This window comes from Solanum lycopersicum, chromosome 7, assembly GCF_036512215.1.
Source record: "Solanum lycopersicum chromosome 7, SLM_r2.1".
NCBI classification, from domain to species: Eukaryota; Viridiplantae; Streptophyta; class Magnoliopsida; order Solanales; family Solanaceae; genus Solanum; species Solanum lycopersicum.
In genome coordinates this window covers 64,318,619-64,333,080 of record NC_090806.1, presented here as the reverse complement: position 1 = coordinate 64,333,080, position 14,462 = coordinate 64,318,619, and the positions used below count along the sequence as shown (strand labels likewise).

Sequence of the window (14,462 nt, the reverse complement as noted above, 5' to 3'; positions counted from 1 at the left end):
TTGGAAATTATAGATTATACATATTGTTCAGTATTATTCTTATTTTTAATTAATACTTATTCATTACTATTATTTTTAATCTCTCGTACCAAATGACACCCCTCAGTTTCTAGTTTATCCTAATAATTGATTATAGTTATTGTCAATTATATTTTTTAAGATATTGTATTTATTATATTTAAATAATGATATTATAAAATTAATATTTTATTTATAGTTTTTTAATGTGTGCAAAATCAAGAAGAGTACTATTTATATACTAACACATCCTATTCATTACTAATTATATTCTAATATACCCATTCATTAAATACAACAGACCAAACATCGACAAATAATATATATATATATATATATATATATATATATATATATATATATATATATATTGCTAATTCTGCATTATTAGCACAAGTATTATCGTTATTTCAATTTGTATGACTTACTTTTTTTAATCGGTTTAAAAATAATAACACATTTTTATATTAAGTAACTATTTAATCTTAAATTTTATTTTGATTTTTGATGAAATAATTTATAGTCACACTAACATCTATCATTTATTTTAGACAACAAATTTCAAGAAATTCTTTCTCATATAAAATGAGTCGAAGATAATATTATTTTTTCTGCGTGGATATCATAAATATTGCATTATTATAAATAGTAATATGTCTACGTGGACATATATATACCTTAAAAATACACTATTAAATAGTACAGAAGAGTAAAAATGTTCTCCATAAAATTTGGTATCGTAACAATAATTTTGAACAAAATTAAAATATTTTTCAAATTCTTTTTCCCATAGATAAATTGTTCAATCTTCTCTCATAACTTATACATTTTAAACTTAGACCCCGTTCTACTTTAATTTATAGTACATTTCACTTTTAGGAATTTCTGTTGATGTAATTTACCAAAATAAACATATAAGATAACTATTTAATTAACTCTTTCCTTGCTCTAAGTTTATAGGGCAAAAACTTCTCATTTTTAACTTAGTTGTGTCTTTCACATTAGACTATTTAATGACTAATCTCAACAAGTGGTAAAAAAAGGGTCTTATCAGGTTCGAATTGATTATCTCTTGATTTGCGGTCAAATACTTTATCACTAAGCTAAGGGTCCTTGTTATATAATAAGTGTAATTTTTAATTTCTTTCGATATAATAATTTACTATCTCTTAATAATTAAAGGCCTAAATAGTCCACTATTTCGATTTTAAGGTCAAAATGATCCTATTACTTTCACGTGAGTAATCCCTAATAATTAATAAAATAATGTATATTTAGATCGAGACCTAATCGATCAATTGTATCATTTTCATTGTTTTAGATTGCAATAACTAATCATCATACTACTATTACAAGCTCACGATAATTTATCACGATAATCCTGATAAAAACGAGATGGTGAAACTATGATTTTAATTTAACAATTTTTTTTTTAATTTAGGCTCACTTTTTTAAAAAAATTTCAAATCCCCCACATTCTTGTGTCTATGTCACATCTTTAGATTCTCTACCCAAAACAAAAAAAAGAAAAAACGAAAGTTCCAAAAAGTAAATTTTAAAAAAACTTTTCCCTCCCTTGTTTAAAAAATTAAGCACCCACCTGAAATTTTACAGATTATAAAAAAAATAAACAAATTTCAAATCCTTCCCTCCAAAATTTTGTTCCTTCTTCAAAATCCCATCATATCTATAAATTACTTCTTCAAATACTCTGTTTTTTTTCATCTGAAAAAAATGGAGGCCTTTGATAATAAGGAGAATATCTCACCTTTCTCTGTACAAAAATTGATCCCAAATTCTTCGAAGTCGAAATTTCGCAAGAGAAAATTCAGGAGGGCTTTGAAAGATATCACAAATTCAGTTGCATTTGAGAGATTTCATAGATCTGATTCTGTTTCTTCTCAAGAGATTGTTTGTCGAAAGCGAAAAGAAATTGATGAGATTGTTGATTCATTGCAGAGGAAGCATTGTTTGAAGATGCTTAGAAGAGATTTTAGATAGTTTGATTTTTTTTTCAAATTAATATATTAATACAATTGTGAAGTAGAAATTGAAAAAAAAACATAGTTTTTCTTTTTTGGAGAATTTAGAAGAAACTATGTTAACTCTTTGCCCTATGTTTTCTGTCAATTGCAGCAACTAAATAAATTCCCTATGGAAAAAGATATACTAGTTTGTTCATTTTTATTTGTCAAGTTTTCCAAAAGTTATTTGACTAATTTTTCATGTTAAATTAAATTATATTAATTTGATATTTTAAATAAAAAATTTAGATATTTAAAAACGATATGAAAAATATTATAAATTACTTATTTTTATACGATGAAAAAATATATTATAAAAAAACTATAACAATTAAAAATTAACGGAGGTAGTATTTGATTTGAGATGTGCGAAGGCAGGGCGAACCCACTTTCCCACGTTGAGTGAAGGGAGCAACTCCTCTTTTTAGAATTGTTGAAGGAACTACTAACTCTAACTATCTAATTGCACCGACTCCTTGCATTACTTCGCCCAAACCGGAGGCTAAGGAGAACAGAATAAGGTAAAGATAGATATCGCTCATCCAGAGCTTGGTTAAGTGTCCAAGACCCTATGCCTTGCTGGTTAGATCTGAATCTGATCTACAGTTATTTAATCTCTTTCTTTTTCCTACTCACTATGTTGGGAAGTACAAAGGTAGTTGCTTCGAAGTTGAAGGAGCTCGTCCATTCACTATATATCCGTAATTTCATACATAAAAAAAACGATTAAAAACTCAGCGACACTCCTTCCTTCAAAATTTTTAGTAAGCATATATTTGCCGACTGATTTTGTTGTTTGAGGTTGGAGGTTCTTAGAAAACTTAAAATTAATCTAAATCAATGAGTCAAGGATATAATCTACTTATATGTATGATAATTAAACTTTTATGTTTCCTTCTATGAATATCGATACTGCTTCCTAAATATTTTGTGTATATTAGTAAGTAAAAAAATCTCAATCATTTCATCAATTTTATTTAGCATGAAAAGGGACCCACTTAGCTTTTGCTTCTTCATCGACTTCATATTGATTGTTACATTTACCTATATATTTCGAAGTTAGTGCTAGTGAGTAGTGCATTTTTGACATCCCATTAACCTAATTAATAAGCCCAAAACAATAAATAAACCAAAACAAGAGCAATATACAATCTCTCTTGGCCAGTAAACGAGATCATGCACCTATATTTTGTAAATTGTGTTTGCAACTTTTCAATATGACTTTATCGAAAGTGTTTAATGAGTTTTTGTATTTGATTAAAAATAAGTAATTAACTAGATACGAGAATCTTGTTTTGACATGTGTATATGACCTAGCTTCGAAAAGTATATTATCTTTAGTGGAGCGTGACTAAAATAATATAAATTATGAGAATGAAACATAAAAAAGAGAATATTTTTTTTGGTTGGATATTCGAACAAGTGTCAAATCACACTATATTAAAAGTATTTTTAAACTGACTTAGCCGAATAATTGCTTTTTAGAGTCAGATTCGACTAGACAATTATGAAAATGGTGAAGTGATAGTATGAGATTTGGTTTACTATATACCTTTAGAGTAGCTTGAAGATGGGTGCGCACACACAGGAAGAAGCTAGCTAGCTCTGAGTTTCGACGGAGCCTAAAATGCTCGGTCATGTAGGTGGAATACAACAATCTCGGATTAAATATGTGGATTGGGTGATGAGTCATGTTAAACTTACTGCGAGAAGGAGATTATTGGGTGATGCAAACAAAGTTTTATATTGATAGTTAAAAAAATAAGAAAACTACATGTGAGTAATTGTTTGGTTACCCCTAATTGTATGAAAGTGAGCCTTTTTTAAGGAAATCATGCAGAGAGTCGGAGTATCACACTATATCAAGAATATCTAAAGACTGAATTTGTTAGTATTATCATATTATATACTCATATATAAGAATAGAATGAGCAAGGCTAGTAGGTTTACCCTTCACTTTATCTCTTTCATTTTGGTATTATAGCATCCAAAACTCTTGAGATTAAATCTCACCTGTTAGACATATGAAAATGAATTTTCACGTATTTGGTCCACATAAAAAAAAACAAAATTGTCACTGACCAAAAAAAAGTAGAATTTGACAAATCAATTGATTTTCACATACCACTTGCAAAACTAAATATATACAACTTTTATGACCTATAAAAATAACTTTATGTTAGGACAAATAGAAGTTGACTCTTCGATGCCTCACAAAGGAATGTTAAGACAACAAATTAAAAGTCATACTTCAATCTTTTCCAAACAACAAACTCTGAACAAGTGGCCAAATATTAATATAAAAGAAAGCCAAATTTTCTCTATATATATGTACGTTGAAAACTAGGTTACATCTATGTTTTAAGCATTTATCATCAATTAGGACACAATGTACCTAGGAAAATTTTATGTATTTCTAATAGTTGTGCATATTATGGTGCAATATTCAAATATTGTTCATTCTACGGAGCAGAAAAAGAGTTTAATCGAATCATTTCTCATATATTTCGAGAGAAAAAAAAATTTCGAGATACATTGTTACGACAGATATAAAAGCAAATTACAAAGTAGATACAAGCCAATGCGACGAAGTCCAGGAGGACCTGACCCCAAACATCATTAATCCATAAATGAATTGTTGTCATTGAAGGGAAAATAAGAACTTTGATATCATATGGTTCTAATACTTGCATTTTCACTTGTTTTCTTCATAAGTAGTACTAATATTAATATATCAAGAATTAAAAGACCATAGTATGATATTCAATAATGAATATGTATTCGTATTTCAAAAATTTTAGATTCGCTTTGTATGTTATATATATATGAAGTGTTTTTAATCTCTATCTTTTATTTAAATCAATGATATTTGTTATTTTCGAATACAAAATTTATAAAGTTGGTAAATATAATAGATTCTTGTGATTCGTTCCTTTCTCGAATCAAAGTGTATGAGGAACACTACTTCACTGTCAAGAATTTCAAAGTTTTCTAAATATTTCTCTAATAATGGAGATAATATCAAGCCCCAAAGGCTCATTCAGTTACTTCAAGAACCAAATTGGATTCAATCTCTGGATGAAACTAAGGCTCTTCATGCACTCACAATCACAATTGGGCAAGACCCAACTCAACCCTTTTTGGCGAATAACACTATCATGTTCAGGTATTCAATATTCGGTGATATCTGCATTGCACGCAAGGTGTTTGATAATATGTCGAAAAGAAATGTTGCGTCATATAATACAATGATTAGTGGTTATAGTCGAAACGGAAGTTTATTAGAGGCTTGGAAGTTGTTTTCTGAGATGAGGGGTTGTGGATTTGTGCCGACTCAGTTTAGTTTTGGTGGGGTTTTGGGTTGTGAGTGTTTGGATGTTATTCAAGGATTTCAGTTGCAAGCGTTGGCTGAAAAATTGGGGCTTTTTCTCGTTGATGCTGTAACAGGGACTGCATTATTGGGTTTATTTGGAAGGAAAGGATGGTTAGATGAAGCTATGCAGGTTTTCGACGAAATGCCTAAAAGGAATTTGGTGACTTTGAATTGTATGATATCGTTGTTTGGGCTGTATGAATGTGTTGAGGAGTCAATGATGGTGTTAAGGAGGTTGTTAAGGAGTGGAATGGCTCCTTCTGAGAGTACTTTCGTGGGCATATTAGTTGGTTTTGTTGGGGAACTTGATTTAATATTAGGGGAACTAGTACATGGGTTGGTAGTGAAAGATGGACTGGATTTTTCTGTTTCAGTGAATAATTCATTGATTAACATGTATGCGAAATGCTCTGACATTCATAAGGCGGAGAAAATGTTTGAGGATGCTCCTGTTAAGGATGTTGTGTCCTGGAATACAATGGTTGGTGCAATGGCGAAGATTGGAAGAGCGGATAGGGCATTGGTTGTTTTTAGGAAGATGTCTGTAAGTGGCGTATTGCCTAATGATACGAGTTATGTGAGTGCACTAAGTTGCTGCACTAGCCAGCAGTTTCGATTGCTTGGGGAGTCCATCCATGCGAAAGTGATGCAGAAAAAGTTTGAATCTGATGTATATGTTGGTAGTGCGTTACTTGACTTTTATGTTAAATGTGATGGATTAGATGATGCTCTTGTTTGCTTTGATGAAATATCGGAGAAAAATGTGGTTTCTTGGAATACGTTGATGTTGGGTTACTCGAGTAAAGGTTCTTCTTATGTTATTACGCTGCTTCAACAAATGATTCACTCGGGTTGTGTTCCAACTGAGTTTTCTTTTTCTATTGCAGTGAAATCTTCAGGACTATCAGAGGTACTTCAGCTACATTCCTTATCCATAAAAATGGGTTACATTGATAATGATTATGTCTCTAGCAGTTTCATTTCTTCATATGCAAAATCTAGTTCAGTTGATAATGCCCTAAGGTTTGTCCCTACCAATGAAATGCCACTTCCTGCTTTTGCTTCCAATATGATCGCACATATTTATAACAGAAATGGTCAATTCGACAAGACTCAAGAGTTGTTTTCTGACCTTGAAAATCCAGATACTGTATCTTGGAATATTTTGATTGCAGCCTGTTCTCGAAATGGTGATTACACAGAAGTTTTTGAACTTCTTGGACACATGCGGATGGCTAGATTATCTCCTGATAGATACACATATGTTAGCCTGTTTAGTGCGTGCACCAAGCTTTGTAACCTTGGTCTAGGTAGCTCACTTCATGGCCTCATTATAAAGACTGATTTTAAGCGTTGTGACACATTTGTCTGCAATATCATGATTGACATGTATGGCAAATGTGGGAGTCTTGCCAGTTCGATCAAGATTTTCAATGAAATGACAGATAAAAATGTGATCACAGGGACAACCATTGTTTCAGCCCTTGGACTACACGGTTATGCACACGAGGCATTAGAGAAATTCAAGGAGATGGATATGACCGGGATTAAACCTGATAAGGTTGCTTTCATAGCTGTGCTTTCAGCATGTAGGCACGTTGGATTAGTGAAAGAGGGGATGGAATTGTTTGAACAGATGAAAGGAAAGTATGGGGTAGAACCAGAGATGGATCACTATCTTATTGCAGTAGACTTGTTGGCTAGGTATGGCTATCTGACAGAAGCCGAGCAGTTAATCACTGGGATGCCTTTCCCTCCAAATGCTCTAATATGGCGCATTTTTTTGGAAGGCTGCAAGAAAAAGAGAAGCATAGACAATACTGTCGCTCTTGCTTCGTAAAATATATGGGTGATCCATACTACGACTGAATTCTAAGTAATGATCATGTTGCTTGATGGAGCTGATTTATTGTTTTCTCCCAGCAACATATGAACAAACAGGATACTGGTGTCTCGGTAGCATGATGTTGCCTCAACAGGTTACAAGGTCGATTGATTATCAAGGTATGAGTTAGTTCCTCGATTATTACTGATGCAGAATTCAACATTAAATCGATGTTCTTAAGTAGAATATTGGAAGATCTTTTCATGTACTTACCTTTATACAAATCTGATTTTAGTTTTTTCCTACTGAAGGTTGAATAGCTTACAGAGATCGACCTCTCCGAGCAGGAATGACTAAGAAATCATCAATTACAAATTGGTCTAAACTAATCACAAACAAAAACAGAGGAAACAGGTGAGATCTAAAGAAGTCTACCATAAGTGAACAATGGAGTCCTGGGCTTTTGACCATTAAGGAATGTGGTGCAATGGATGAGTCTGCTGCCCCTTAACCAGAGATCTCGGGTTCAAGCTTTGGATATAGGAAAATCCTTGGTAGGGAGCACTTCCCTCTCAAATGGGCTCTACGCAGCGCGAATCATATTAGTCAGGCTCCGATGCGAGAGGACAAAGGAGTCATGGTCTTCTGTAATCCATATTAGTCACTTGAACTATTGACTAACATTAGTCACTTGAACTATTGACTTTCCACACTCCCTCGTTTATGAAGATGAATTTCTACTGGTTTTAGAGTTCAAGTGATTCACCAAAACGATTAGACCTTAAAAGCTGCTTTTTCAAGTGATAATAGCGGAACATTCTGTCGGTATGAGGAGTTTTTTTTTTTTTTCTTTGGACAACTTACATTCTAAAAAAAAACATGTTATAGTTTTAATGAATAACCTTCATAGTACTCCAAAGTCTTGCCCATGGCAATAGAAGAATACTTCATATGTACATTTTTTTTATGTACCTTAACTAGAAGTATATCTTTTTTTGTGATGTAAAAGGAAGTCTCCATAGTTTACTTTTATATAACCAATTGTAAATAGCAAAAGTCCTCCTATTATGATATTAATTTTCCTATTAATTCACCCCACTAGTTCTTTTATTTGACTAATTAAATATCTTTAGCAAGATAGTTGACTAGTATTACCATCCTTAGGATCGAAGGTTAGGTTTATGTCTCTTGCTTTATGCTTTTTGTTAGTTAAAGATAGTTGATTAGTAGCCAATGCTAAACCTTCCACTACCATGGAAGATAAAAGCCTGACTCAATAATTTTAACATACAATAGATTTTCTTTTCTACGATGTATTGAAAAAGAAATGAACAAGTAAATAGGAACAGAAGGAACATATTGATCCCTCGTTTGCATCCATACTTTGTCAATGTACACTATAATAAAAATGATTATTAGCGGTATTTAATTCTTAATTGCCGCGAAATATGTATTTTTGCGACAATTATCAATCTTTGTATATGTCCCTAAAGCCTTTAGTGACATTGGTTCTAATGATACTTAACTAATGTCGATAAAGACTTTAGCACTCTTCATTAGTATCAATATTTAGTGCCGCTAAAAGTTATTTTTGTTATGGTGACACCTCAACATGATATATGTTGTGGGTGCTTAGACTGCTTACTAGCTCTTTATATCCATTTTCTTAATATTTATGTATACCCATATATACAATTTACATTCGGATCATCAATGAGCGTTCGAGCATTCACAACCTAATATGTAGGTCTGCTCGTATTCTCCTGAAAGTCTTTAATTAAAAATTACACTGTATATGAGGTAAATTATTTTCTTAGATATAATTGAATCTCTTAAATATATTCGATCGATGAAAATTTTGAATTCGCCGCAAATCAATAACCCTTGGTACCAATGAGAGGCCATTATTTCAATGTTAATAAACAAAGAACTCAATCTAGTCATCATTTGTGTTTTGTTATAACGTCATATGTTGGTCGGTGTTAAACTATAGTATAAAGAGACAAACGTTATCATTTCTGACATGTTATATTATTCCTTTGATTAGTCAAACAGAAAATAACGACACCTGCATTTAATTATTACTATTAAAATACTAATTAATTAACTAACATTAGGGTTAGCAGACAAAACACACTTTAGTATCTTCGATTTATCCATTAATTTCCCACGTAGAAATCGCACTTTATGACATTGGGGATATTCATGTGGGCCTCATTTTTATTTCCTCTTTTTGTTTCATGGAATATTAATATTTAGAAACTTTAACATTTGAGAAAACAAAAAACAATACTTTTCGAAAGACAATATTTAAAGATATAATTCTCACTGAATATCTAAAATTGATATAAGAAAAATTATAACTTATAACATTGTTAGTATAGCTTTTTAGTATTTAAAAATATTGTAGTTTTAAATAAAAACAACACAAGACGATTAATAATATAAGAATGAGGAAATAAAAAACGTTATTAAAAAATTATAAATTGATACACGAAATATTTTATATTCAGCTTAAAAAAAATTGCCTCAAGGATTAAATGATGTAGGTAGGCATTGTCTAACGGAGGGATATGTAATTCTACAATTCAAATACATGACTTATCGATTATACAAATTAAAAAAAATTAAAAGGAAAAGTCAAAAGATGGAACATAATTCAATATTTTATATGACAAGGTTGGATATATATATTTGACGTTTGTTTTTTCCAAAAAAATAAGCATCAATATGTTTGAATCTTTAAATAGTGGAGAACCTAAAAAGAAAAAATGCAGAAAATTGAAGTTGAAAAGAAAAATAATTTTAAAAATTGGAAGAGACTATACTGATATTATAGTATTTGGTTAGTGCCAGTCTGATTCACCTCTCTCCTCTCTCTTAGTCTGATTCACTTCTCTCTTTTCTATAACATGTAACTATGAATTGTAATTATATTAAACTATAGTGATAAAAATAATTAAGTTATTTTTAATTGGATTATGCGAAAGTTCCTCTGAGATAAAAGCATATTTGAGGCAAATATTGGACAACTGAGTTTTGTCATAATAGAAAGCTAATTTGCTCAATTTCATTTAGTACGAGGAGTCTAGGACATGATTGCATCTTTTCCATTTTTAATACTATCTTCCGTTTTTAATTATTTATTCATTTTTCTTTTTATAGTTCTCCTTAATTATTTTTCTATTTTGATAAATCAAGAAAGAATATTTTTTTTACCTATTATACTCAATTAAATGACTAATTTACTTTGAAAAATGTAAAATTTTTCATCTACTTCATAATTAATAAAGGTAAAACGGTAAACTCATTACGTTATTAAATATTTTCTTAATAGGTGTGTCAATCAAAAGTGGACAAGTAAAAAAGGGACAGAGGGAGTAGTATATTTTACACAAATTTCATAGCATTGAATTAATTACATCCTATCTCTATTCTTTTTCAAATAATAAAAATCTCTTAAATTTAATAGAATTCAAATACATCCTAAAATATCTCGATGATTACGTCATTGTTTTGAATATATACCTCAACATTTTGGATATATATATATATATCACTCAATGTCTCGATATATCGCATAACATAAATTATACGATCGATAAATCTCATAAAGTAATGTACCTAATCGATACATTATAAATTAATGTATCCGATTGATACGTCATGTAAAGTAAGAAATCTTTTTTTAGTACGTATCTTACATTCTTTTAATTTGAAGGGGCAAAAAGGACACTACAATCAATATTTTATTTTCAAACATTGACTCTTCAAGCCACTATTCTTCAAACGGAACAAATTAAAGAGGCAACTTTGTGTGATACGACTCGACGCAAGAATAGGATATTTATTTATTTATTTATTTAATCACTCAAACGTTTTAAAATTCTTATCTCATTTTATTTTTCAAAAGTTAATTGAAATATTAAAAAATTTATATGAAAAATATTATAAATTGTATTAATTTTATGATTAAAACATACATATTCAAATATATTATTATTCAATATTTATATAATTTAGACTCTCAAAAATAAATACAAAAAATATATTTTTGAGATGAAGAAAGTAGTATATAATATAAATTATAAGTGAGAATGAAATTTATGAGCTATGACACCGTTGATGATGTTATCAAAGTCATCCCCAGCTCAGCACCAGCAAATTGAAGTTAATTAATTGCTTTAAACCCTAATCTAACTAGGGGCCTTATCACATGATTATCTTTTTTAAGTCTATTTTTTTAAAAATAATTTTTTATATGACATATTTAAGATCATAAAATTAAAGGTTGTTTTGATATATTTAACATAATTTTAATTTAGGATGATAAAATTAAAAAATCTTTTTTATTTTATTAAATTTTATGTCAAGTTAAACTAAGTTATTCTTTTTGAAACAGAAGAAATACTAATCATAATTTTCTAATATTTTCTTTTAGCCGGTATAAAAATAATATCATTTTTCTATGATTAGAAATTATTTCGCTTTGAAATTCTTTTAATGAAATTATATGTATCCATATAACATCTAATGTTATTTTAAATTATATATTTTTTAAAATCTTAATTAAATTTAAATAGTATTACATTAATTGAGAACATACAAGATATTCAAAAGTTGAAGAAGGCTTTTTACTAATAAATCGATATTCAAAATCATTTCATTGAGGATTTTTTAATCCGTCAAAATGTTGCATTTCTAAATTTTTGCAAGGCTCTCCTAGAATTCTTTCTAGAGCATGTTGAATAATCATTATGAATTTTGTCATTTTATCGATTCATACTAAATAACGAGCTAATGAATCCCCTTCTTGTGCCATTGAACCTATCAATCAAATTTGTCGTAACACTCATCCCATTTTATTCCGAAAACTCGTAGCATTGATCCCGATAAAACCCAATTTAATGTCTCGTCTCTCCCAATAATGCCTATGCCTTTACCTCGTTCTAAAAAATAAGATTCCCGTAATAAGTTTTTGATAAGTATGTATGTATGTATTATATGTTGTGAACAGTAGTATACGAATTGTTTTAAATATTAATCAAATAGTAATGAGTACGTTTACGAGTAATAATAATAGGCATTAAATGACTATTTCAAGGAAAATATTTTATTTTTTTAATAAATAATCTTATTCATAATACATGACCTGATCTTTATGGTATGAGATATTTATTTAAAAAATTTGATAAATTTAAATTTATATTAATTAGAAGGTTCATTTTATGCATAAACACGCTCTCTATCAAAAATAATTTTATATTTAAAATTTAAATTTAAAAATTCTTGTTTAAAATTTAAAAAAAAAACTTAATCACTTCATCACAATCTTTCGGAACGAATGAAATGACTTAATCACTTTACCAAAATAATAAGAATGAAATAAATATTGAATATAAAGAAATTGGTACAACTAACCTTAGAACAAAATTTTCACATGAAATTGACATGTGAAAGTCGGCGCTCTCATGTTCTACTATTTTTTTCTTGCTAATATATTATCCCATGGGCTTCATCAACCAGATATATGTGAATACTTTTTGATAAAAAATTATATTATTTATATATAATTAAAATAATTTTTTATGTGTATATAGTAATTTTAATTTCTTTCAATTACTTTATGTATTTATTTCTATAAATTTTAAATTTTCTTAATGAAGATTTTGGCTTTACCTCTATCATCAACATTGACATATATATCTTTACATTACCTTTTAAATTTCAATTTCAAATCTATCTGATTATATTATATTTATTATCGTTAAAAATAATAATGAATCGAGTCCATTGATAACCGAAAGATGCCAACATGTCATGTGAAACTCACTATCAATAAATCTAAAAGAAGTATCGAGGACGTGGCGCCACGCCTATTTCATTAAAAATAAATTAATTTTTTTTGTTGCACAAATAAAGTTCTAAAATAATAAATAAAAATACTAAAAATAAATATATTTTGGCTAATTGAATGATGGTTGAACTTAAAAATAATAAATAATGGCGCCGCCAAGGCATGATAAAATGTCTGTCTTATCATATATTTAGTGTATATAATATAAATTAATTAGCATTTTTCAAGACCATGTGTACAAACTACAAGCAATGTTGGTGCCCATTATGTTTATATTTTTTTTAAAAAAAAAGTTCCTTTTTTATTTTAAAATTCTATTTTAGGATAATGCAAGAATGAAGGACAAATAATTAATGTATAAAAAATTAATATAAGCTTTAGGAGCAATAGACGGTTAAATTGTCCATTTGCAACTGTTTGTCAAATGAATGTTGGCTAAGCCAACTGCCAATATATACTAAGGGGCCGTCCAACCAATAAAAAATTCTTTTATAGGTTATTCTGATCGGTTACCTGATTAGATACGTTATCAGATAAATAAATTCAATTGAGTTTATGTTTAGATTGATCAAAACGAGTTAAAATTAACAAACGCAAAAATGTTGCTTAGATTAAAATGAGCTAATTACTTTAGAATGGTTGGTAGTTCAACTTGTCCAATAATTAAGATTGTATATGTCATATCAAACAAACAAAAAAAAAAGGTTAATTTTTTAGAAATATTTTGACCCGATGTCTTATGGATTAATTTGAGCTAGATACTTAGATTGGCTCAAAATAGCCCTTTTATTAGGGTTTGAAATCGATTGTTAAAATAACTCTCGATAAAAATGTGAGTGAATTTAATATATTGTATTTTATGAGCTAATTTCATCATATAATTAAAATAGATAATCAAAAAAATGTTTTAAAGAGATAATTACAAATTCTATAACATTATGATTACTATGAGATGAGGTTAAATAAAAGTAACATGATCATGTGGGAATTTATTTAGTCAAAAGATATAATTGTATTTTCTCAAGAAAAATTTCATATTTTGTTGAGAGGCATAGGAGCTAACTAGAATAGTAGGGTATTTTTGTAGGGCAACAAGTTGATATAACTTTAATAAAAAGTCATTATACATAACAATAAATTTGTTCCTTTAACTATATTATAAAAATTATATATTACTTTAAACCAAGGCAAAAGAGGCTGACTTTGAATTAAAAATTCACAATATCAAACCTTTACGGCTAACATTTGGTTTGTTTTAATTTTAGCCTCTATTTATTCCTCTTTAATTAGCAGCAAAAGAAGAAATGACTCATTTTGTGGTGTCCTAATATTCTTAGAGGGGGAGAATCTTATCTTGATACTTCA

General features: G+C 29.1%; 1 protein-coding gene across 1 annotated transcript; it reads left to right on the top strand.

The window, feature by feature from the left end:
- The first annotated feature begins 1,144 nt into the window (after positions 1-1,144).
- On the top strand, positions 1,145-8,333 carry LOC101267541 (pentatricopeptide repeat-containing protein At3g58590). Its single transcript, XM_004243771.5, has 2 exons — positions 1,145-7,419; positions 7,552-8,333. The coding sequence occupies exon 1, from the start codon at positions 4,994-4,996 to the stop codon at positions 7,253-7,255; it is 2,262 nt and encodes a 753-aa protein (XP_004243819.1). The 5' UTR covers positions 1,145-4,993; the 3' UTR covers positions 7,256-7,419; positions 7,552-8,333.
- The last annotated feature ends 6,129 nt before the right edge of the window (positions 8,334-14,462 follow it).

Bases quoted from the DNA above. Each gene is read 5' to 3' on its own strand.
- LOC101267541 (XM_004243771.5), top strand. From the start codon at position 4,994: ATGAGGAACACTACTTCACTGTCAAGAATTTCAAAGTTTTCTAAATAT.